We start from the raw sequence: 27253 nt of genomic DNA, 5'->3' as shown, positions 1-27253 counted from the left end.
GCCAGTCATATTCTCCTGCTATGAGAATTGGATGCGAGGAAACCCGCATCCAATTCACATAGGTGTGAACCCGGCCTTATACACAGGGCTGAATTAACCATTTACTCATAGACCTGGCAGGGCAGCACATGCATCTGTAACTGGTCAATTGGGACAGAGTGTGTTTATGTTTTTAATTACATTTAAAATGATCAGAAGCTGAGAAATAACATCCATCAGAACTTACTCTAAAGCACAGTATTTTCACTATACATTTAGGTTTTACTTTGTGATCTTGTTACTTCTGAAACTTACTGGTACATTCCATCAGAAGAGCTAAGGGATACTTGGTCACAAGACTCTAACTCAGGGACTGGCAATTGATTTTTCCAAGGGGCCTCATGAGAAACTGAGGCTGTTGTGGAGGGCCGAACTTAATTCTACTCATGGTTATTTTTGGACCATTTTAAAGCAACAGGCAATTGTATGCATTAACCCATGACAGACAACCAGAAAGCAACTTGCAACATTCTTAAAAAGATGATATAACCATTTATTGAAATTATATCTGCATAAATGGCACTGCCCTGCCTTTTTACCTTGTCCAGTCTGAGAATACTTTGCATTCATTGCAAAGATGCAAAGTGTTCTCTATAGGATGCTCCTGTTGCATGAGCAAACTCCTGTGTTCACTCAGCAGCAGAGCAGCCAGTCAGCACAGGACCTAGGAGCTAGCGGCCATCACAGTTGTAGTGGTGCCCACTACAGCTATTTGCAGTTTTCATAGAGATCGGTCAGGTATGACACATGCATATGCATTTGACGACTACGTGAAAAAGTTCATATCTAAAACTCCAGCTTTAAAGAAGAACTCTTGATTGGTCAATTTTTCTGCATTCCCCCTAAAATGTCTTGAAGGCACATGTGGATCATCATAAAGTTTTATTGGTAATAGCAGGATCATATACAAGGTGTGTTGTAAATAAAATGTTCTTCATTTTATCAATATGGCTGTTTAACCTCCCTGGCGGTATGATTATTTCAGATTTTTGCGTCTCAAAGCGGTACAATTATTTTGCATAGAAATTTGGCGTTTTATATTGTAGGCCTGAAATTCTTAGCAATAACACACTTAGATCTGTCCACCAAGAGTCTAGTAGATATCCCGGGTATGATGAAGTTTGAAACACAAAATCATAAATTATAATATAATAAAGAAATATAAATAATTAAAAAAAAAATAATGTAATAATAATAATAAAACAAAATGCCCCACGATTCACTATCGCTCAATTCTGCAAGTGTTCTAATTTACTATCGCTGTTTTCTAGCTGGTCTAAAGCCACTTTTGACGCAAAGGGACACTTTTTGGTTGCTATGGACAATCTCAATTTCCAGGCAGAAAGAACATTATATATAATATAAAAATGGGCCAAAGCACTGGGGACAGAAGGGAAGTGAAATGATTTCATACAGTATTGTAATCTGTAAGATTACAGTACTGTATGTGTTATGATTTTTACATTTTTTTTTATTTGCCGCCAGGCTCCGCCCCCCGTGCGTCACAACGCTCGCAGGGAACGGAGCCTGGCACAGAGAGGCTTTGGGCAGGGGACGAGCCCACAGACAGCGCGGGGGGACATCACAGGATCCTGGGGACAAGGTAAGTAACCTGCACCAGGATCCTGAGATGAAATCCCGAGTGTGGCTCGGGGTTACCGCTAATGGTGCTGAAATTTAACCCCGAGCTCCACCCAAAAGTTCCACTTTAAGGCCTCCTCCCCAGGTCCTGTTTATGAAACTGAGCTTTTGGGGGAAGGGGGTTGGGTACCCGATTTTGACAGGTACCAGCTCCCACTTCGCCTTAGGTGATCAGAAGCGGAAGTTCTCCTTCACAAAGTCTTCTGGGACACATGACAGGTCCCAGGAGGACTTCAGGACGAGTCACAGCACTCCTGTTTAGTGGGCACCTAGCTGTGAAGCCAAAAGCTGTCATAGCGAAGATGCCAGCAGCGCCATGGGAGGACACGGAGTGAAAACGGCTGGGGTGAGTACACCACTGGATTGTAGGACAGGTGAGTGGCTGTTTATTAAAAGTCAGCAGCTACACTTTTTGTAGCTGCTGACTTTTAATAAACACAAAAATGACTGGAACTCCGCTTTAAAACAAAAATATCTATATAAATATACATTTCAGTTGAAACACCTAAGTCTAATAAAACAACAAATCTCTTTACGCTTTACAAAAGGTAGCTTGACTAGTGCAAAATCACCATTGTGCCACCTTTACCAAACTGACAAGTCAGCTATCCTGCTTTATAATTGCTACAGCTGCTGCTGTCAAGGTCACATTTCAAACAGCAGCTTTAAAAAATTTCTCTCATTCCTCATTATATTTATCTCTAGTCAGTTGAAACAACATTTGGTATTAATACAATGTGCTACAAACCAATGATTACATACAGTGCATATCAAAAAGTAACAGTGACATTTCACCTTTTCTCTCTGCTGGCTATCCAATTTATGTTTTTTTTTTCTTTTTGTAAAAAGAATGATGAAGGCCCATTTTGCTACTTATACATATGGATGTCAATGTTCCGGAGTTGTGCATCGTGAAATACAAGGCTCCTATCTATTGAAACATTACATTACATACTAATTTTCTAATACCTACTCCTAGTTAAAGAGGAGAAAAGCCATTAACGGGCACTGCATTATATATAGTGCATAGAGCTTTTTGTGTTTTTATATAAAAAGAGACAGTTGTGTTCTTTAAGAGTGGCATTTTAAATTATGGTTTCTTGGGTACCCACAACATATACAATTTTCAAAAATATACACAAATAAAAACTACATTTATAGCTATGAAGTACAAAAAAAAAAAAAAAAAAAAAAAAAAAACATTTAATATGACAGACTTTCCTAGAACAGCAATTTGGATCACGTGACTTATTTACAGCACTTGCTGCATTTGATTATCTGGTAATGAATTGTTTTTTTTTCTTAATCAAAAGCAGGAGTACTTGGGGCGTGGCTACGGCATGCAGGAGTGAAGACGTGCTCTCCCTGAGCTCCGTGCGGCCCGCTCTATACAAAGCCTGATCAGCAGCATTAAAAGGGGGTTTTAACACCCACAACGATGCCCCCGTAACGCAAGACATCTCCGCAACCACAGCGGACCCCTCGAGGCCGGTCGGAATCGCTGGAAAATCACTTTTCTGGGACTCGCAGAGGAACGGCAAGTACAGCCAAGATGGCGCCCGGAGGCCACGCTTCCAGAGCTACCTCTCCTATCAGCTCCCCACACATACCGCTACCTTCCCTGCCTCCCCCCTCCTCTCCCTCCGGTTCAGACAGATCAGAAAGGCTCCCTGATGGAGGTGATGCCTGGGGGGATAGAGACATTCGCTCCCATATTCTCTCCTTACCCACTAAAGATGATTTGGAGAAGTTTGTACACAGGGTGGAGAAGGCCATGAGGCAGGACATAGAGGATTTACAAGCTGATACAGCACATCTAGGGGGGAGAGTGGAAACACTGGAGACACAATGGGAAGAGACTGCTCCCACATTACAAGCCCTTACAGACCGCTGCAAATCGCAAGATCGCAGGATTGAAGCCCTGCTTGACCAAATGGATGATGCTGAGAATAGGAGCCGAAGGGTTAACATACGCATCAGAGGCTTACCTGAGGCCACAGGCCAGAGAGATATTGTACCTACCCTGCAGGGGGTCTTTAAACAAATATTAGGCCGCCAGGCGCCAGAACATTGAGATAGACCGGGCACATAGAGCCCTGAGACCTCCATCTGAAGACCCTGACAAGCCCAGAGACATCATCTGTAAATTGCACAAATACTCTCTTAAGGAACAGATCATGACCCAAGTCCGCGGACTCAGACATGTGGATTTTGATGGAGCCAAACTATCTTTTTTTCCAGACCTATCCAGACGCACGCTGATGCAACGTCGTGCTCTCAAACCACTGCTGGCGGTAATACAAGATGCTCAACTGCCCTATAGGTGGGGATTCCCCTTTAGCTTATCTGCAACTAAGGACGTTAAACAATCTACACTGCGGAGCAAGGCTGATTTACCCCATTTTTTGGAGTCTCTTGGACTGCCGCAAGTGGACATTCCGGATTGGAGGACCTCGCCGGAGATACCCCTCCCAAGTCGCCCTGAACAGTGGCAAGCGAATCGCCGCAGACGCCGTCGGGGATCCAGGAGAGGCCCCCCTGCTCAAGCATCTCACCCTCCGTCCCCTCAAGGAGAAACCTAAGAAGCAGAACTTTCTATACTGGGTATCCTAAATGTCCCATGGACGTTTTTTCAATTTTTTTTGTCACTTTTTGACATTCCTCCAGCTGCTGATTCATCATTTGCACTTAGAATAGAGGTGCACTTTTTGTACCCAACACTATGAGCGGGTTTCATCACGGTCTCACCCCCCCGTGCTGTTCCACTTACCTCCGATAGGTCAACTCCTCGGAGTTTTGTTCCCGTATTGGGAATTGGCGCTGCTCGCTGATCCTCACTGCTCCTTCTTACTGAGGGAGGGGTGGGAATCCCCGATCGGTGGCAAGGTTGCACTTTGCCCTACTTTAAGGGCCTTTGGTTTTTCTATGTTTTTTTTTATGACTGTTTTTTTTCCTATGTTTTCTGTTATTTACACCTGCAATAACCATGGTTTGTCTCTTAGGCATATATTGGCGCTTAATGTGTCCCTCGAGCTACATCCTGACGATAAGATAATGCTTTGGATCAATCCCCCTCTTGCTGACAGAATGGCGGCCCTTCCCCACACTTCTCTACTATGGCTGATCTGAAAATCGGATCCTACAATGTGCGAGGCCTGGGATCACCCTTCAAAAGGGGTAAGTTGTGGATTGAGATGAAACGTTCAGGGGCACATGTCGTTTTTTTGCAGGAAACTCACTTCAATACCGACTCGGTCCCCCGACTCCCCACACACCTATATATGTCCTGGTTTCTAAGCAACTCCCCAAGGCCCAAATCCGGGGGTGTTGCCATTGCGATTCATAAAAATTGCCCCTTTATCCTAACAACTCAACTAACAGACCCCCATGGCAGATATGTATTTGTCAAGGGCTCCATTTATTCCCGTAGGTTCACGTTTGCAGCTGTGTATGCCCCAAATAACAAACAACTTTCTTTCATAGACTCTGTCTTAGATACCCTGTCCTCCTTTAAAGAAGGCCAACTTATCATGGGAGGGGATTTTAATGTCAGTCCTGACCCACAGATAGACACTTCTTCCAGTCGCTCAGCTCACTCGTTTGCCTTTCTGAAACACTTCAGGAAATCACTACAGGCACACCATCTGGTGGACTGCTGGAGACTACTACACCCGGTAGATAGGGACTATAGCTACTTTTCAGCCACACACAATGTCTACACTCGTATAGACCTAATACTAATGGATCAATACTCCCTGGACTCCCTGTCCGGTGCTTCAATTGGCTCCATCACGTTGTCGGACCATGCCCCGGTTTTCATCTCCCTGCGGCCCTTGTCTGCGGAAGCTCGGACATGGAGCTGGCGCCTAAATGAATGCATTTTGGATGATGCGGTAGCACACAAGCAGGTGCTAGATGCCATCACTCTATACTTTGCCGAGAATAAAACCGGCGAGGTGGGCATGGGCTCGGTATGGGAGGGACATAAAGCAGTTATCCGAGGCGAGCTAATATCTCAGGGATCAAGATTAAAGAAGGCTAGGGAAGGGGAATTGCAGGACTTGTTAAGGAAGATTCAGAAAACAGAACTGATGCACAAACGACACGTAACCCCTACGGTAACTTCAGAATTGCAGGCCCTAAGGCAAGATTTGTCTAGACTGCTAGATGCTAGGATCAGGACACGAATGAGGCATGTAGCACACAAATTCTATGAATTTGGCAATAAGTGTGGGCGGCTATTGGCGAGAGCTCTCAAGCCCCAACGGGTTACAGGCCATGTACACAAACTGACTCTGACAACAGGCACACCGGTTGTACACTCTTCAAAAATAGCCCACGCCTTTAAAGAATACTATGCTCAGCTATATCACCTCCCTAACACAGTATCTGGTCTAACGGATGCCCAACGAATTGACCGCATCGCACAATACCTCACAGAGGCCCAATGCCCGCAGCTGGCGGCTTCCATTAGTAAACAGCTGGATATACCTATCTCCCTTTTGGAAATTAAGACTGTGATTAAAGAACTCCCTAATGGGAAAAGCCCGGCTTCTGACGGCTATACAAACGCATACTATAAGAAGTACTCAGAAGTACTCTCGGAACCCATGTGTGCATACTTCACGGCCTTGGCTTCCGGTGCGGTGATGCCTAAGGAGGCTCTGATGGCGCATATCACAGTCCTTCCAAAGGAAGGGAAAGATCATACCATGCCAGGGAGCTATAGGCCGATATCCCTTTTAAACACCAATGTCAAAATTTTAGCAAAAATTCTGGCCAATAAACTCAAACTGATCCTTCCGTCACTTATACACCCTGACCAGACGGGATTCATAATGGGCAGGAAAGCCAGGGACAACTCCAATAGAGCACTCCAACTGATACACTGGGCAGAGTCTTGGACCACAACACATCCCCGCCTCTTGCTTTCTACAGATGCCGAGAAGGCATTCGATAGGGTTGATTGGACCTACATGAGGGCAGTGCTGACCAGGCTTGTCCTGTGTCCCAACATGCTCTCGTGGATATCCTCCCTATACAGTTTCCCAACAGCTAGGGTAAAAGTAAATGGTATACTGTCGGATGCCTTTCCAATACATAATGGGACACGCCAGGGGTGCCCTCTGTCCCCTTTAATTTTTGCTCTGACATTGGAACCCCTGCTAAACAAAATCCGCCTTAACAGGGATATCAGGGGCTTCACCGTGGGGCCAAATGAACATAAGCTTTCCGCTTATGCGGATGACGTCTTATTCTACGTCTCGGAACCCCTCATATCACTACCCAACATTATGGCAGAGCTGAAGGAATTTCAATTATTATCTAACTTTAAGATCAATTACAACAAATCCGAGATTCTGTCCCTAAATATCCCCATGGCTTTACGTACACAGCTGCAGACTGCCTTCTCGTTTACATGGTGCCAAACCTCCCTGAAGTACTTGGGGATATATCTGCCCGCACGGTGTTCCCAGCTCTATACATGTAATTACTTACCACTGCTCACTAACGTCAGAATGGACCTAAAATCTTGGAATAAAGCTGCATTCTCATGGATGGGCCGAGTCAGTATTTTGAAGATGAATGTGCTACCCCGCATTTTATTTTTCCTGCAGATGGTGCCCATAGCTCTGCCTAGGACTTTCTTCTCGACCCTCAACAGCCTGTTTATACAATATATATGGAGTGGGAAGTGCCCCAGACTAGCCCTTCACACGATACAACATCCTAAAGCAAGAGGGGGAATGGGGGTTCCCATAGTACGCAGATACTATGAGGCTATAGCTTTACAGCGTATTTTAGATTGGTACCACAATGTTTCTCTTAAACTGTGGGTCCCGCTTGATAAGTTCTTAGCTGGCCGAAACCTATCACATACACCATGGGTTCCTAGGGAGAACAGGGGTCTCTCAACGCTGGTCTCTCACACCTTAAAACGCGTGGGATGCCTTGAATAGGAAAGGGAAGCTCGCTCCACCGACTTCCCCCCTGGCACCCCTTGGTGGCTTCCCCTGGTTCGCTCCGGGGGAACATCCATCTTTTTTCCGGACGTGGACAGCTGATGGAGAGACCAGATGCTGTAGATTTGTTCAAGACCAAGGTTTGCTACCACTGGCTAAATTAAGGGAACTATTCGGCCCATTCCCGATGGACGAATGGCGATATAGACAGCTTAAACACTTTATTGACAGCTTACCACAGGGGGTTCGTTCCCCCACGGTGGCATCGCCCTTTGAACGTTTATGTATGTCATCCTCTATTACCCCCCCATGCAATCTCAGTGTTATATGAACTACTGCAAGCTACACAGGTAGAGGGCAAATTGGGATTTATTAGGGAGTGGGAGAAAGACCTTAACCACACCTTTACAGAACCCCAGCTAGATCATCTTTTCCGCCTTACCCACTCGAGCACAGTTGACAACAAAATGCAAGAGAACAGCTATAAGGTTTTGACCAGGTGGTACAGGGTTCCCTCTAAGCTCACTAAGATCTATCCGTCTCTTTCTGCCGCATGTTGGAGGGAATGCGGGCTTCATTCCTCCACATTTGGTGGGAGTGCCCCAAGCTACGACCATACTGGTTAGACATACATGCTCAAATTAAACTCATTTTGGATGTGGAGCTTCCAGACTCACCACTGGAATCCTTATTGCACTTCCCTACCATTCCTCTCGGCCAGTACCGAAAGTCCATTTTGCCACATTTACTTAATGCAGCCCGAAGGCTGATCCCTATATATTGGAAAAAGCCTCAAATACCCACACGTACCGAATGGATAGGGTTGGTTGATAATATTATGGCTGCAGAGGAATGGATGGCGAAGTGTAAAGACAAGTATGAAAAATTTTATTCAATATGGGCCACATGGATGCACTACACCGGACAAAGGAAGATGCCCAACACGGGATCTTCCCAGATACAGAACCCACATTAATCCTTGTGTCGTAGGGTTGATTTTGACAGATATTGAAATAAATATCAGTAGGTAGCTGAAGCACAGATGAGCTCTAGTAAGCCCAGAGCAGCTCAATATGGTTGAATATGATATGAGGTGTAACATTTCCTTTTCTTTTTCCCTTCTCTTTTTTATTCTTATTTTTATTAAAAGAATAATTACAGTATGTTATGGTTTACATTAAGATTAATGACTTGGTGTTCGGCCTGGTCCTAAGTACTATGGGTTCCAGTTAAAACCCATACATTTGACTGATGGTTACAGTCTTGTTCAGGGATCCACCATCTGGGTGCAATAGGGGAGATCCATGGTTGAGTGAATTTATATGTGTTGATTAGATGACAATAAATATCCCCCAACAATACTGCCCCCGATGTGTGTAAGATCCTGGGTAATATATACACTCATTTGACACATAATAACCTCCTATGTAAATCGTACATACCTCATATGTGTTAACTGTTATACTCTGTCTTTCTGTATGTTTTTCATGGAAATATCCTTAAAATAAAGATTATACAAAAAAAAAAAAAAAACAGGAGTACTTGTTTCCCATAAACTTTTGAATAGATTTTGTGATGAGGTCCCATACATTGAGACACGAGACAATTCTTTGGTTACACAATGTCCAACTTGCTCTGGATTTACATGTACAAACAGTTATTTGAGCAGAATTAGGCAACCATGTGAATATATTACCTCATCAAGTAAGCAACCCCATGTAGCGTAACAAAACAACAATAAAAACAAAAGATGGTTTCTATATATTTCCTCAGTACAGTGTCAAAAAGCATGTCTACAGATTAAGAAAAATAAAAACAGAATGGTCGTAAGAAGACATTCTAAAGGCCCATACCCACGATCTGACTTTTCGACAACGGTCCGACTGACCTGTTTTACCGGACAATCTGACCACCTGTATGCTCCATCGGACAATTGTTGTTGGTTTTTCAACGGACAAATGTTCGCTGTGCACGCTCTCAAACTTTCTGGCAACAAATGTCCGATGGAGGATAATCCGATCGTGTGTACAGAAGTCCATCGGACTAAAGTCCAAAAGTACAAACACGCATGCTTAGAACCAATGCTAAAGATCAGAAAATAGCAGAAGTTGCCCAAAGGGTGGTGGTAAAGAGCTAAAAAAAAAAAAAAAAAACACATGATTTGGGGAATGTTGGCTGAAAAAGTTCTGCCGTGTGTATGCAGAATAAGTTCACAGCCAACGCCCCTTCGGACAAAAATCCACGGGAAAGTCCGATGGATGTCCAATCATGTGTATGAGGCTTTACTGACACTTTAGACAAGACTGTCCATTACGACCACATGCAGCCAATGATGAGCATTTAGAACAATGCACATCCAAAAAAATCCTGAAAAGCCGTCACTGACATAATTTCTCATCCTTACTTGAGCTCCCTCTGATCTAGCAATGTTCACAATAGCGTCGGCTGTCCCGGGACTCTCCCTTCTCATTGGCTGAGGCAGTAGTGGGAGCCTGTTTGGTCCCTCTGCTGTCAATCACAGCCAGTGAGCCAATGAGGAGAGAGTAGGGGTGGGCCCAAGTCGTGGCGCTATGAGTCTTATAGATGCATAGAGCAGAGGCTCGGGATCAAGCATAAAAGTGGCTTTCTCTGGGGGGCACTGCTCGAAAGTGGAGGAGCCAGGAGGACCGGCAGGGGACTCAAAAAGAAAATTATCAGAGCTGCTTTGTGAAAAAACACTGCACAGAGCAGGCAAGTATATCATGTTTGTTATTAAAAAAAAAAAAAAAAACCCTAAGCCAATACCGCTTTTATATAAAATTACAATCCAACTGACTAAGGCAACAAACCTGTGTTGCATCATAAAAGCATGGTGGCCTGCCTTAACACAAAGTAAAGGCACTGCAAAAATTGAGTTTTTGCTTTACGTAAAAACTGAAAAAACAGTATGTTAATTTGGCAGCAATTAATACAAAGAGGTCAAGAGGTCCATTCTACAAGAGTGAAATAAAGTAGCAGTTTTGTATTAAAGTAGAACTAATAGAGAACTTTTTTTTCCCCACCATTTTGGATGGAGTAGGAAGGGTCATAAACCTTGTCATGCTTTTTTTGCCATCTGTTTCCCTTTGGGGGGATCTCATGTCACGTCCTGTCCCATAGTCAAAACAGGAAGGGGTTAAAAATCCCTCCAAAGTGATGGAATCCCTGTTTGTTACCATAACTAGTATTCCCAATAAAAGATTTGCTCTCAATTACTATTCTGGGAACAACTCAAAATGTGGCATTTTCTTTCACGCTTAGGCTCGGTTCACACTGCCGCAAAGGTAAAGTTGCATAACTTTGTCATGCGACTTCATAGTGGCTTCCTTGCAAAGTTCATTAACAGAAGTCAATGAAAGTCATGATGATCTCGCCACAAAGTAGTGCAGGAAACTTTTTTTGAGTTGCATGATTAGAACGGTTTCATTGCAGTTAATGGGGTGCGACTTGTCATGCCACTTTGAACTCTCTAGTCGCATGACAAGCCACGGCACTGCGAACCAAGCCTTAGTAATATTGGTAAACAAGACAAGTAGAGGGGGTGAATCTTCCTAACAGGAGACCGTTGTTCTAATCCCTCTACACTCTATTCAAAACGAAAAATTAAAAAAAAAAAAAATTTTGTTTTTAATTATACTTTAAATCTCACAGGACAGTGCAATTTATTCATGACCACCAGATTGGACTTTAGGAATAGGTTTTTGGCTCGCTGGGGTTTTAGAAAGTTTTAAAAGTTAACTTTTCTTCATAATTCATTAACCTGCTGCCTAAACATAAAGGCAATTACGGTAGATGCCTTTTATAGCAGAATTTAAGTTTTTGGAATGAAATGAAGCCTTCGGTATGCTCGTTTCTGCTCCAGCCATTTCTATTTTGTTACCTCTTTTGTCTCCCTCCCTGACCATGGTGAAGTTGCCTCTTCTATGGTGTCAATTCCAAAAGATGTATTCCCAGCCCCTTGGCTTCCTGTAGTGTTATGTGCACTGTAGAGCCTGAAGAGGAGAACTACATCACTAATGACGCACCTGCAATGGGAAGGAGAGAGAAAGCTTTGGACAAGAGAGGTGGGTAAGTGCAGTGGGAAGATGCACCAGCAGAGGGAAGGTACACCACATGACATCAGTGCACATCGGAGGCAGCGAGCTCCTAGACTCTCCCAATGATCAGGCCATCCTGTACTGTGCACATTACACTTGACTTGATACCAGAAGACAATTTTTGTACACAAGGTGACTAATGGCTGTCATGGAACTGCTCCAGCATTAGAGATCACGTTAACATTCCAGGGAGAGAGGTACTATATCATTTTACTGGCACAGAGTTGAGCGAAAATTGAATATAAAAAAAATTGTGAACTAAGCCTTTAATGCACTTTCAAACTGAATTGCAATTCACTAAGAAGGTTTGGGATTGATGAACAGTTGATAGACCGGTTTCATATTTCAACTATAATATGCACCTAGTGTAATGAGCATCTAAACAATTATATAGCCTACAACACATACACATAGTACAATGAAACAAAAATGATGAATGCATTTGTATCATTTGTGCTGCCTGCTCTTGTTTTGCAAAAAGTCAGAGTCACTTTGATATTGTAAGGTGCATATAAGCCCCACAGAAGGAGTGGGTGTGACCTACTATGATAACAGATTAGCAATTTTAAAAAAGAGGGCAAAGATACAGCAAAACATATCTACTATAACAATCTTTTTTTTTTTTTTTTTTTTTACAGGTAATATTCAAACATCTAGTCATGGGAGCACTACATGCACATCTTTAACTACAGTATATGAAGCCACATCTATTTGTGGTCGGAGCCCTTAGTTGAACATTCCACAAAGCTATGCTTCATTGACACATCAATATGCAAAATTATGAACATATGCTTTTGTGCAAATAGGATAGTTTTGGAGTCTATACAGACAGAATGAAATAAGGCAGATGCGCGCGCGCCCCCCCCCCCCCCCAAGAATTCCTTGTTTTTATAAATATACAGTAAGTCTGAACCTTAAAACTAAAAGAACATGTAAACCCTAAACCCAACATTTTATATTCCTGATATGCGCCAGCTGTACCACATGTATGGAAAAGTAACCCGTTTTCTCTTACTTCCTTCATGTGAAATACCTGGTTCCTGCCAGTACCTCTGTTTTCTTATAAAAAAAACTGACCACACTAAGCAGAGGAACACACTGTGGTCAGTTCTCTTGCTGTGGGAAACTCAGCCTGATCTCCAAAGATTAGACTTGTCCCAAAACACCCCCCCCCCCCTGCACAGCCGGTTTGCTGCTCTCTTTCTCCTCCCCTAGTGCTTAGACCCCTTTCACACCGAGGCGTTTTTCAGGCGCATTTGGGCTAAAAATAGCACCTGTAAAGCGCCTGAAAAACAGCTCCCCTGCAGTCTCAGTGTGAAAGCTTAAAGGGGTTGTAAAGGTAAAAATTTTTTCACCTTAATGCATTCTATGCATTAAGGTGAAAAAACTTTTGACAGTACCGCCGCCCCCAGCCCCCCCGTTTTACTTACCTGACGCCTCGAATCTTCGCTCCTCGTCCTCGTCAGCTTCATTGCAGCTCAGCCTGGTCGCTGATTGGCTGCAGTGGATGGATTGAAAGCAGCGCAGCCATTGGCTCGCGCTGCTGTCAATCACATCCGATGACGCGGCGCGCCGGGGGGCGGGGCCGAGTGATACAGCGAGTGGCTATAGCCGCCGGCTGTATCACGGGAGCGCGCCCGCAAGCAATCACCACCGTGCGAGGGAGCTCGCATGAAGGTGGTAAATGCTTGCGGGGAGGAGCTGAAACAGCCGCCGAGGGACCCCAGAAGACCAGGTTCGGGGCCACTCTGTGCAGAACGAGCTGCACAGTGAAGGTAAGTATAACATGTTTGTTATTTAAAAAAAAAAAAAAAAAAAACATCTTTACAACCCCTTTAAGTGCTTTCACACTGAGGCGATGCGCTGGCAGGACGTTAAAAAAACTCCTGCAAGCAGCATCTTTGGAGCGGTATTTACACCGCTCCTCTACCACTCCTGCCCATTGAAATGAACGGGCAGCGCCGCCGAACTGCCAGCAAAGTGGCGCTTAGCGGGTTCTTTTAACCCTTTTTCGGGCACTATCAGGGGTTAAAAGCACCACGCTAGTGACTGAAAAACCTCTGCAAAAGCGACGGGAATGCTAAAAATAGCAGCGCTTTACCGCCGACGCCCCAGTGTGAAAGCAGTCTTATGCGGCTGGGAACAGAGGGTATGTAATCACTTATAAAAAAAGAAAAAAAAGTTTATATAATGTTTTTTTATATCTATACACAAATGCTTTGCCTTTCATTTATATTTTAAACTGAATGGGTTGTTTTACAAGGTGAAGGATTACAACCACTTTAATAAGTGACAAAACCTTTGTTATACTCATTCCTTATCACACTAAACATATCACAGAATTTCAAAGCCGTTCTATATAATAAAATGTCTAAATACCAGCACTAACCTTTGACAAATGTCAGATTTAGAAATGGATCAAGGAGAATGAAATGTTACTCTGTACAATTAAAATCTGTTACTTGTCTTTAGCATGCTTATGGGTTATGAGGACAGAAGTTGACCTTAATCTCATTAAATGTGGGATTTGTGATCAACCTGTTGCCTGGTATGTGTTGCTGCTTGCAGTTCTAACAATAGGCTATTAGCTTTGATCATAACAGCAATTAGTTACACAATCACTCTACAAATCAAGAATGAACCTGGCCATAGACATCTGAGGATGGTTTGAAATTTTGGATGTCAAAAGCTCCTGCTTTTCAAAGATCTTACTAAACACATGCATTATCAGACTGCTTATCAGTGCATGTTTATGTCAGGGCATATGGGATGAGGGTAGCACTTCACGGTTTTGTGGCTAAGCTGGGGAAAGATCATTGAAACCAAATAAATTAAGCTTTTACTATGCCGCAACCTCTCTGTTAGCTTTCAACAAGACTGGATTAATGATTTTTTCCTCTGTTGTGAGAGGAAGGGGCGGGTTCTCAAAATGTAAACTGTAGTACTGTTTACATTTGCAATAACTGATTTATCACAGCAATTAAAGGGTACAGAGCCACTCTGATTTGCTCTGTGCTTCCAGTCTACAATCTCCACTGTAATATCAGTGGGAACAGAGGCATTGTGCACAAGCACCAACAGTAAACAGAGGGATATTTTTAAATGTCTGCTCACAACACCCCTTAGCGGCTGCTTTACAACTGACAGGAGAGTGATTAACAATTTCTGTACAAGTGCACGTTTCCTTTTAAGTTGCTATGTTTTTGTTGCTCAGGCAGAGATTGATCAGTTGCAGTTGAATGTCTGGCATTTAATCTTTGAATGCAAAAGAAACCTCATAAGACATTTAGCAATTTTGAAAGCGCACAACCTTCCATCGGTTCATTATTGTTGCTTAAACTATCATGCCCTAAAATGTTGGTCCTCAGAAAGCATATGGACTTAAAAAGGAACATAGATCATTACTTTGAATGCTTTATGTTCTTAAAAAAGGTAGACACAACCTATAGGATTCTCAAGAAAAACTCTTAAGGCTTTTCCACATGGCCGTTTATCCTAGCTTTAATGCACAGAAAAACACACCTGTACTATTTTTGAGAAACTCAGTGCTCCACAAGGTATATTGAATTTACATAGCTGCTCGGTGGTGCACTGGCAGGTGAATTTGTTTATACTGTGTGCTTCTGGCTGTCATTCAGGACGAATGACCACACATACTGTATATGATGCATGCATGTTAGGGCATACATAAGTACATATAAAGCCTGAATGATACTGAAGAGTATACAGGAAAATGTAATTTAGAAGTTCCATACAGGGCACACTGAGTGTAGGATGCTTGTGGTGCATGTTGTAAGGGGTTGTAAGGGTGTGTCCCACTGGGGAGATTTACCTTCAGTTCCTGTCCCATATCCAAAACAGGAAATAAGAGATAAACCTTCCAAAGTGAGGGAATCCCAGGGTGTCACCAGAACCAGAGCCCCCACCGGAAGATATTATGGTTCTGTTGTCAACCCAAAATTTGGGATTTTCTTTTACGTACACTTTCAAATGATAACGGTTAAGAGGACAAATAGAGAACGTGAATATTTCTAATGGGGACATATACAGCAATAAAAACTGACAGGTGTTTAATTCCTCTCCCCTCTATCCAGAACAAAAAAAATAAATAAATAAAAAATTGCCTTTAGCGACACTTTAAAATTAAAAGGACTTCTCCACAGACAAATCTACTATCCCTTGGAGTATCCTTGGAAATTAGGGATATTTAGTAAACTATTTTCAGATTTGTTTTACAGTATTAAAACGTAAAAATACTATTTTATAGTTGGATGACTTCTTTATAACACAGTCAGTTAACTGATAAACATCTATAAACACTGGAGGACTACAAACGTTTTTCTTACATGTATAATACGCATTTTAAAATTGATTGACAAAAGTAAGTGATAATCTTTTACTATACAGCACTAAGAAAAACAAAACACTCATTGGGGAGATTTACCCCTCTATTTGTATTGGTGACCACTGACACTTAAAAATAAAGTGAAGGAAAATCCACAAACTTCAGGAGTTGTCTTAAGACCGAGAGAAAGGGAAAACCTTCCAATGGGAACACATGTTCTAGGGCAGTGATAGCGAACCTTGGCACCCCAGATGTTTTGGAAGTACATTTCCCATGATGCTCAACTACACTGTAGAGTGCATGAGCATCATGGGAAATGTATTTCCAAAACATCTGGGTTGCCAAGGTTTGCCTTGCCATCACTGTACTAGGGACACCTGTAATTCCCCCCACTTTAGGAGATTTCCTTTATTTTCTTCCAGTTAGGTCACTTGAACAGGGGATGAAGGAAGATTTCCCCAACGGTACAAAAACAGCAAAGCAGAGGTTTCCTGTATTCTAACCAAAGCTAAAAAATGTGTTTTGACTATACATGTAATTCACACATTATCAAATCAGGCCCGATAAATACAAGGAGGGCACAACCAGTAAAAATTATATTGGCCAACAAGGAATAACCACCCACTGTAGACTTAGTCAGACAATGAACACAAGATCATTATGAGCATCCAGATGATTTTCCTGGGTAATCTAAATATGCACATGGTTGATACTGCAAACAGATTTCAATTTAATAAGATAATGTACTAAGCAAAAACCTTAATTAAATTCATCACAGATCAGTTGTGAGTTGTGTGTTGATCACTTGACAGACAAAACACCACTACACTAATAAATGCTAGGTGCTAACCTGTCTCAATGGATGTTAACAAATCAGAGAAGCTATTCCTGCCAAGACATCCCTGTACACAGATATCAACTGTAAACCCAGGGAATGTATTGCTCGTTATACATTTCAATACGCCATGCATATATGGTTTATAAAATGTAAAAACTGTGAACAGATACATAATAACTAGATTTACAGATAGACCATTTCCTGTTTGCAAGTCACTGACTTGGATCAAATAACTGCCTTGTAGGCACCATCATCATCTGACACAGCAGCTTTCCTTTTATTTTAAATCACAATAACAAGTACACAAAGGATTCCTGTGACCATATAGTTCTTCATCTTCGAATCTGAAAAGCACATTAGTGCCCAAGCTGTGAAACATTATCAAAGCACCACACAATGCAGAGCTTAAGGAAGAAGTTGTAAAAAAAAAAAAAAAAACTCAACCTATTTTCTTGCATTGTTCATGCTAAGACAGCTCACATTTCATTTAATACTCATAGTTTTAGTGTATAATTATTCAATATTCAGATTTAATTAATATGGTGAGCTTTAAAAACAAATAAACTTTGTATTCAGTTTCTAATTCATTTGTGACTGAAAATTAGCATATGAACATTATCTAACTTATTCATTGTGTTTTAAACAGTGATTCTGAGACAGAAGTTCCTAATGAAGCAGTAAAGACATCAGCAATTAGTGCATAGTAGCTAACAGTGTGATGATGATACCATCAAAACATTTGAGCTGTAAAGATGATATATAAGACTTTTCATTCCCAGCTGTCACGTTTTATTTTAGTTCACCAACTACCTATAAGATATAGACTATTGTACCATGTAATTATCTGACAACTTAATAAATATTTACTTGATTCTTACAGGGAGACTGAAATGTTTGATCTACAGCAGGTGCACAGGCTCTGCTGTTGGCTTCAAGCTTAAAGAAATTCACTAAGCAACATTTGCATTTCAAGTGACAAACTGACCCCACAAAACAACCTCAGTATAATTTCAGAAAAGAGCCCTTTCAGTGAAACATAAAAACAGTTTAAAGAAAACCTGTTTTAAGAAAAGTATGGGGGCTGCCATTTCTGAATTTTCCCAAGAACGCTGCTTGCCCGCTGTGTACATGCATTGGTTTTATCACTTTCTGGGTCACTAATTCAATAAGTATAGACAATATGAACTCCTACTTTTCTCCAGCTTATCTATTGCACACTTATTTGGGGCCTATAGATTGTACTTGGTATCAGAAGCAGTAAAATCAGTCACACTGCACCAGGCACTTAACATTCTTGGGCGCATGCCAGCAATGGTGGCTGCCATGGTATTCTCTTGACAGGTGTACGTTGAGGCTCCCATGGATTTAAATGCCCATACACACACGATAGAACATAGAAATATTGCATTTTTTTGTATGGGTTCTTCTCAAAGCTAAGTAAATCTGATAAAAAAAAAAAACAAAAAAAAAAACACAATGCTATAAAGAACCACAAACAGCATTCCTTCCCATTCATTTTTTGTCTGCCTTGGTAATACAACTTAGTGGTGTGTACAGATAAACAATGACCCCTATCAAATCAGATACATTCAATTAAGACAGTAACAACCCCTCACATTTCTTTTTTTTTTAAACAATAAGCTTTTATTGATGTTAAAATATAGCATTCGTACAATCATACTAACATTTGTACATGAGTATCATATAAAAATATAACTATATAATTGAATTTAATGATAGAGTATTTTACTAGCAAAACCAACAAGATGGCTTTGTAATCAGCCTATCTTTACATCAATTGTTTATTTGAAATACTCTGAATTTATGTATCAAAATCTATTATTTAATTCAAGAGAAAAATAAATTCAAGGGTCTATAAAAATACCCTTCTAAATATATATAGTCCCCTCACATTTCTTCACGCCAACAACAAAATGGAAATGCTAAGCTTTTAGCTGGCCTGCTTACAGCCACTGTACAGGCGTTGATTTACTAAAGGCAAATAGGCTGTTCGCTTTTTAAAAGAATCTTCCCCAGAGCTTGGTCAATGTGGTGCAATTTCACTTTGCAAAGAATACCCAATCATGTGCTAGGAAAATAAAAAAAAAAAAAAAAAAAAAAAAAAAAGAAACACAGCATTTTTGCTTGTGTGTGATAGGAGGATAGAAGTCAGCAGAGCTCAATCTCATTCACTAAAGGTAACTGAATAGTCTACTTGTCTTTAGTAAATCAACCCCACAGAGTCTAGCACAATTCTCTATTTCAGTTCCACACGTGCGCCGTGTTCACTTGTGCACCAGAAGACTGAATATACTCTAGGTAGGTCTCGTCCTCACCATGTGTGTGCTTGGACTCTTAACTGAATTGAGCATATGCTATGGCAGCTGTGAGCAGACCATACAACCAAAAGCTTGCCATTACCAGTAGTAAGATATAGGTTTTTGCTGCTAAAGCCATGACAAAGGTGATCCTGTTAACATTTTAGAAACCCTTTAAGGGATAACAAAAATTGTTTTCTTGTTTTTAGGTTTAGAAATTTTACTACTTTTCATAACCGTAGCCACCCAAGCTTTGGAATAGACACAAAATATAGATATCTTTAAAGAAAAAAAAAAAAAAAAAAAGAACCTGTCACACTTGGGCTTTTGCAAATATATCAATATTTAGTATTTATAACTGTGCAGGGACCCCTATGAAAGATTTAGCTTAATGTATTCTGTCTTATGATGAGTCTAGGCCCTGAGGGCTTAGAGGTAATAGTTCAGCTGAAGTTTGACAGCTGCAGCCCCACCAGCTCTCTGACCTATGGTGATAACACACTGTCTACTGATTGTGGATTAAAGTATTGCATAACAAAACCCTGTAGTTAAGAAGCATGTAAATAACTATATTGCTCTGTGTTTGATACTACTATGGTTACTTAGTAGCTGGAAGACAGCATGTGTCAGCATAAATTCAAGCAGTTGACACGGATTTAACACTTCGCTCTTAAAGTCATGCTTAAACAAACTAAATAAAGCAAAATAAATAGAACATTTTTATTAAAGCGACATTAAAGTCATTGTAATGATTTATGCCTAAAGGTAAACCTAAAATAAGGCTTACCTTTAGGTACAGTAAACATCTCCTAAATGTGCACAGTTTAGGACATATCTACTATAGTAGCAGCCAGTGACATCACCGGCACATGCGCACTGCACTCTCAATGGATGGCCTGCAAAGGCGATGCATACTAGCACATTATGCTATTATCCTGCAGGGGCTCAATTTTTTGTTCACTTTATTTGCGGTTTACTACCGCTATAATACACTTGCAGAATGCTAACCACTTTAGAATAAATTTTAGTTTTATATGCGTTATTAAAACCTTCACAAAAAAACAAAAACAAAAAAAAACACACATACGGCAGCCTCGCTCGGTTACATTATTGCTTGCTATGTGTTTTCTTTCCTTGCCTTATATTCAGCTGTTTTAATATCTCTAATGTCCATTATTGTCTATAGGGTGACTCTGTTCCCTTGTAGGGTCCCCTGTAGCCACCCTTCTGGATGCACTAAATTCTGATATACCAACAGCTCCTAAGCCCTGCATTCCAAGCAAATGTCTTTAGTTATTGTTGCTACCAAGATGGTACTGAATGGTTGACTATGTGAAGTGAACAACATGAGTTCGCTGATCGGAAATTCAGGGAGACTGCATAGAGTAAGGTGCACTAAACACACAAATTGTAAGTGTTCCTCAGACTTTTTGAAAGGCAAGCATGTCCTATGCTCAACTGCCCATTACAAATGCAAGAACTATAAACACTGTGAGGCCTTAGTGCCACTTTAAAGTTCAGAATCTCGCATAAGCCCAGTAGGGACTGCTTTTCTATAAGACAAAAACTCATCAGTAGCATTCTTCGATATAACTAAGTATTTTAAATTCACTTTTCAAAAAAGTATAAAAAAAGTTACAAATACATACCGTAATATAGCCAATATGAAGTTCAAGGTAAAAAAAATAGTTTATGAATCTCAGTAGAACAGAGTATAGTCAAAAGATTGAATCTACTTTTATCATACATTTAATTCTGTGTGTGGTAGTACTTACAAATGATAAAAGTTTATCAGAATGTTTTATATAAAATGTTTGCCATTTTCCTCTTATAAAACAGATTAAAGCTGAATTTCAGGTATGGCATTTTTTATATAGTTACAGTGGTCCAGAATGGACCACTGTAAATGTGAATATATCATACCTGTGGGATCCCTCTAGAAGTGATCTCCACTTGCTACTCTGTCCCCTGTCGAGTCACTGTCCTGCAGGACGGTCAATTGGCACAGTCTCCATTCAGAGAATGCTTTGCATTCTCTGGTTGGATGAGATGGAGAGGATGGGCGGTGATGTCACACTCCACACCTTGCCCCCATCAAAGAATGCTATACATTCATTGAGAAAATGCAAAGCATTCTCTCAATGGTGCCTAGGCCAAGCGGCCAATCTCCTGTGAACAGAATGCAGCAAGACAGCCACCAAGCAAGGTGACCTGGAAGCAAGTGGAGATAACGGGAGTAGCAGTGTCTACTACAGTGATGTCCAGCTTCTAAAGAGATTCCACAAGTATGATATATGCAAAGTTACATTGGTCCAAGCTAGACCAATGTAACTATGTAAAAAATAACATACCTGCAAATCTTGAGTATGCACCATGCAAAATGGAAATGTTAGAGAGGACCTAAGTGTTCAATGTAACCTGAGCCGGTCTATGCCCACTTCTTGAGTGGTCTCTAGCTAAAACACCACCCTTTACCAGGATCAAGCTCTCTCCTAGTTCAGGCATCTGCCAAGGAAGCCAGGGGGGCACTGCTTAGCAGAGGAAGTTTGATTCTGCCAAAAAAATAAATAAAATAAAAAGTCTCTAAAAAAGGTGTTATTTTTACACCTGCTTACAAGAGCTGCAAGAAAATGTGGGGAAGGGTTTTCAGAGATTCCATAGACAAGTATACTTTAGCTTTAAAGTTTAGTCTGCTGTTATTTGGATTGCTTTACTAAAGGCAAATAGTCTGTTCCCTTAGCTAATTGAATGCAGTGAAGCTCTGTTGACTGATTGGATGATGGAAGTCAACAGAGCTTCACCGCATTCAATTAGCTAAGGGAACAGACTATTGTGCAAGTAGAAATACATTTTTTTCTATTATTTTCCTTGCATATGATTGGGTAATTTTTGTAAAGGGGATTTTCATTATCTTCCCTAAGTGAAGGGAAAATTCCCTTGCAAAGTGAATAGTATATTTTCCTTTAGCAAATTGATCCAACTAGGACTTTGTCTATAACAAAGAATTATATACATGTTTTAAACACATAGGCCCAACTACTTAAGTCTCCACACTGCTCCCCAAACAAAACTTGAACTTCTCATAACCTAAAAATGTTAATGAACTAAACCAGCTTCAAAAACCAACTGCCTTAAAATGTTACAATAACTAGAATGTTACATGTTACATTAACTAGAAATATGCCAAGCATAAGTTTTAGTGTCTGATGCTCAAGTGAAAATAACCTGTGTTAGGGCTCTTTCACATGGGGCGGATCAGTGATGATCCGCCCCGTGAACACCCGCTTGCTCAGCGAGGATCGCTCCGCCGATCCCCGCTGAGCAGGAAGATGACAGGTCCGTCGCTGCACACTGTGCAGCGACGGACCTGTCAGAGCGCCGCTCTCCCCTATGGGGGATCAGATGATGACGGACCGTAGAGTCTGTCGTCACCCGATCCGATCCGAAAATGGATGGAAAAGTAAGGTTTTCCTCCTTTACACTTTTTTGGATCAGAGCGGGTCGGATGTCAGCGGACGTTCATCCGCTGACATCCGCTATTCCATAGGGATACATGTATGTCCGTTTTTCATCCGAAAACGGAAGGATGAAAAACAGACATACGGATCGTCCGTGTGAAAGAGCCCTTAGGGTCAGCCATTATTTATCATAGTAAGCTGAAACCATGTTACAAAATGAAACTGCAAGAATAAAGTACATATGAGCATGTTTGGGGCTGCTGGAACTTGGCCTAATAACCTGGCTCTTATTGGCATGCAGCCATCCCAGCTCTTAAATGTCACTCTATGTTGCACTTTATTTTCTGGATATCTCCCACTAATCTCGGAGCCTCTCTTACACAAAATCATTAAAATTCAAAAACTTGCAAGTTATAAATAAGGTCTAGAGGGAGGAAAGGTGCATGCAAATTATATACAGTTTTACATGTCATTAAGGTGCAAACACACTAGGTCAGTGGTTCTCAATTCCTGTCCTCAGGACCCACTAACAGGCCAAGTTTGCAAGATAACGGAAATACATCATAGGTGACATAATTTGCTGCTTAGTGATTGCAGTATTCTAGTCTGCATCGCCCCAAGGTAATACTTAAAATCTGGCCTGTTGGTGGGTCCTGAAGACAGGAGTTGAGAACCACTGCACTAGGTCATACTGTGACCTGAACCACAATAGTTCAAAGTAGCAGAATGGGATTGTGGGTAAGTCACAACTTTTTTAGGGTTCCATACTGTGAAACACAGAACTACAGATAAGGGGAGTGCAGAAGATATATAATGAGGGGGGTCTCAACCAAGACCTCCACCACAACATACTGTATTAATAAACAACACAACCACAAAAGTCAGTCACTTTACTACAAAAGCTTAACATTTGCCTATATATATATATATATATATATATATATATATATATATATATATATATATATATAAATAAAAAAACAACACACATTAAAAATATTCTCCAAAAATAATGCATACACATCCACTGCTTAATGGCCTCCACTCTATTTTTCATTACATTCTTTTTTTTTTTTTACTGCGTTTTCATGCCTCCTTGTAACAAACTTCTCCTTTTCCCCCTCACTTCCATTTGTCAGGAAGTTGCAGTCATGTGTACTTCTCTACACATCTCAAAGTCTATTTCTGAAGTGAGAGGGAGGCAACATTCCTACATACAGTGGGACCATGGAGAACAAATGTAGCCACCCTCTAACCGGAAGTCAGATCACAGAAAAAAAAAGAAAGAGAGAGAAGAAGGGGGGTTTGGAGGAACCTGAACGAAGAATAAGGGGGTACTTTTTAAAGTTAAGAATACATACTTCTATAGATTTTTTTTGTTACTTTAAAGCTGCAAACACACACAGGCCATCATGTGATCTTAGTAACAGTAGTCCAAGGTAGTAGAGATGGATTGTGGTAAGTCGGTGAAGTCACAACTTTTTTAGGGTTCCATACTGTGAAATATAGAATTTCAGATAAGGGGGATGAAGGAGACTTCATAGTACAGAGGTGGTGTGTGTGTGTGTGTGTGTGTGTGTGTTGGGGCTCTCAAAGAAGACCTCCACTACAACATACTGTGTTTATAATAATGCGCCCACAATAACACAAAAGTAAAACACTTTACTACAAAAGGCTAAAATTCATAGTTCACCCTCAAAAAAATACATTAAGCTTTTATGATCGAAAGTGTTCTGGATTCTCTTTACCAGCTGTCATCTGTTGTGAAACGCAATCAGGGCAGAGGTATAAACACAGTTTTAAGATCGGGATACAACGCGAAACATTAATTTATTTCCCAACAATAGAGCAAAGGGGGCAAGCTATAGACACAACACAAGTCAATCATTCCACGCAGTGTGGATCTATTCAGATTAAATATTTCTGTTGTCAAAACACTGCTACAGTATGACAAAGGATTAAGCACAGATGCAGACATCAAGGGGTGCTCACTAGGTAAAAAAAAACACAAAACAGAAAGAAAAAAAAATGAATAAAAAAAAAAGTCTGAAACATAAAAAGTTCAGAGTGGAAAGCCAGAGCAGGCTGCAATAATTAGTGTTTAAATACCCAACAGAATTCTCTAATTAGATGTTTAATGGGACCAATAGTAAGCACTCATTAATTAAAAAACTGGATGACACATGAAGTATTTAAGATCAGCACCCTGCTCTGATGGACTGAATACACACACACACATACATTAAAAAATAAATAAATAAAAAAACCTGAAACATAAAAAAGTTTAGAGTGGAAAACCAGAGCAAGCTGCAATAGTTAGTGTTTAAATAACCACAACATTCTCTAATTAGATGTATAAAAGGGACTAATAGTAAATACTCATTAATTAAAAAGCTGGATGACACATGTAGTATTTGAGATCAGCACCCTGCTCTGATGGACTGAGTAAACACACATACAAAATGACAGTTCTGCAGGAAATGAGGATTTACAAAACTGATGATTAAACAAAAAAAAGCAAAATCAAATTTACAAATACAAAAGTGTTGATTAAACAAGAAACATAATATAATAGTCACCTTGTAGTAATCTAAACACTGAGAAAAGTCCTGCTCTGATGGACTGAATACGTACACACACACACACACACACACACACACATATATATATATAATATGACAGTTCTAGCAGAAATAAGATTTACAAATACAAAAAGTGTTGATTAAATAAGAAACATAATATAATATTCACCTTGTACGTGTAGTAGTCTAAACACTGAGAAAAGTCCATGTTAGGGGATTCTCCGGGGAGGGCATTGCCAGCAGCTGCCGGGTAAAACCTTACATCCATGGTTTATTTTACAAAGGGATGTCTTCAAGTTTTGTTTTTTTGGGGGGTCCTAATTGGTCAGCATTCAGCCGGTTCAGGTGCGGGATCGGAGTCAAGTTTTTGCGGAACGGATCTCGGGTTTAGAAAGCGGAGATCATAACACCATAAAAAAGCCGGCTGGACAAGTCCGATAGGATGGTGTCGGGGCTGTTATTTTTTAAAGAAAAAAGAAAAAGCCGCAAGTAGCTCGGAGCCCAGGACTTGCCTAGGCATTGATGAACAGCAGCTGCTATACACAAAGGAGCCACGCGTTTGCTTATTGGGATCAGTAGCTCCGAGCAAAGCTAAAAAAAAAAAAGCCAACCCCCCTCCCGGACCAAAAAAAAAGCAGGGATCAAACCACAACAACAAAAATAAGCATCAACTCCAAAACAGATCCAGAGGACTTTATTCCACCAATCAGGGCTTGTGCAGAGATGGGGATAGGAGTTTGTATGGAATGACCTCTCTGCCTTGTTTGAAAGAAGGAGGGGGGTTTATTGAAGAACAAAACAGAAAAAAAAAGTCTTTGCAGCCAACGGTTAGAGAGAGTGGAGTTTGAAGAGGTAGAGAGAGACTGGAGCTGCTGCTGGCAGGGCTCCCTAAGAGAAATGAATAAGTAATAGGCAATGACAAGCAGGAGCTGGGTCCCTCCCCCTCCCCCCCTCCGTGCCACTCCCACTGAGTGCAGCTGCTACTGTGTACACAGTGTGTCCATGCTGATGGGAAGAGGCACCCACTGTGGTTAGAGGGATGCTGAGCTGCTAGTGATCCAGTGCTGCCTTACATCAACACTGACTAGGTGATGATATACTGACTGCAGCACTCCGCTCTGCACAGCCTGCCTGGGCTCTGATCACTGCTGTCACTTGCATTGAAATCAACTACCTGTCATGCTTTCATTCACACAAATGCTTGCATTCTATTGATTTACCAAAGCTGGAGCTGCCGTGCGTGTTAACCAATCAGCATCTAGCTTCACCTTCTTCAGGATCAGCTTGGAAATGAAATGTAGAAGCTGATAGGGTGCCTTGATTCAGATTCTCCGCCAGTTTTGAGAAGTGCCCTGGAGTAGCTGTACATAGTAATCAGTGTTGCCAACCTACCAGATTGAAATGTACTGACATGGCATCCAAAATTGACTGGCACAGACAAGTTCTTACTGGCGTTGTCAAAAGTTACAAAATTACAGTTTTAGGGGCAAATGTCAGTATTTGATGTTATGTTTATTCAAAGTCAGAGGCCACTGCCCGAGGGCCCCATGCCCTAGGGGTCCCATCAGGGTTGTCAGCCTCAATAAAACCAGGGACAGTATGTAAAAATCTGTGTTTTTAAAAAAATCCCAAGATTATAGCTGCCCCGCCTCTCCAGTACCTTTTCAGTGTGTGTGTGTACTGTATGTGTGTGTATACTGTGTGGCCCCATAATTTATTGCCTGGGGGCCCCTAATCTCCTATTACCTGGGGGCCCCATAATCTCTTATTGCTCGGGGGTCCCATAATCTTCTCCTATTGCCTGGGAGCCCCATAATCTCCTATTGCCTGGGGGCCCCATAATCTCCTATTGCCTGGGGGCCCCATAATCTCCTGTTGCCCGGGGGCCCCATGAGTTGTCAATCTGCCCCTGTTCAAAGTCCTAATATTTGTGCATGTTTACAATAGAAATTTG

The 27253-nt window shown here is 41.2% G+C and overlaps 1 protein-coding gene across 4 annotated transcripts in view; it reads right to left on the bottom strand.

Moving 5' to 3' along the window:
• The window catches only part of TOX3 (TOX high mobility group box family member 3), a 287385-nt gene extending 261175 nt beyond the window's left edge, over positions 1 to 26210 (bottom strand). For all 4 annotated transcript variants that reach the window (XM_073604971.1, XM_073604972.1, XM_073604974.1 and 1 more), the window contains exon 1: positions 25469 to 26210. In XM_073604971.1, the coding sequence (XP_073461072.1) occupies positions 25469 to 25567 (99 nt within the window). In that variant the 5' untranslated portion in view covers positions 25568 to 26210. The remainder of the gene's footprint in view (positions 1 to 25468) is intronic.
• Between the last annotated feature and the right edge of the window lie 1043 nt (positions 26211 to 27253).

Source organism: Aquarana catesbeiana, linkage group LG11 (genome assembly GCF_042186555.1).
Source record: "Aquarana catesbeiana isolate 2022-GZ linkage group LG11, ASM4218655v1, whole genome shotgun sequence".
Lineage (NCBI taxonomy): Eukaryota > Metazoa > Chordata > Amphibia > Anura > Ranidae > Aquarana > Aquarana catesbeiana.
Note: the sequence above shows the minus strand (reverse complement) of the source record. Positions and strands in the feature narration are given on the sequence as shown.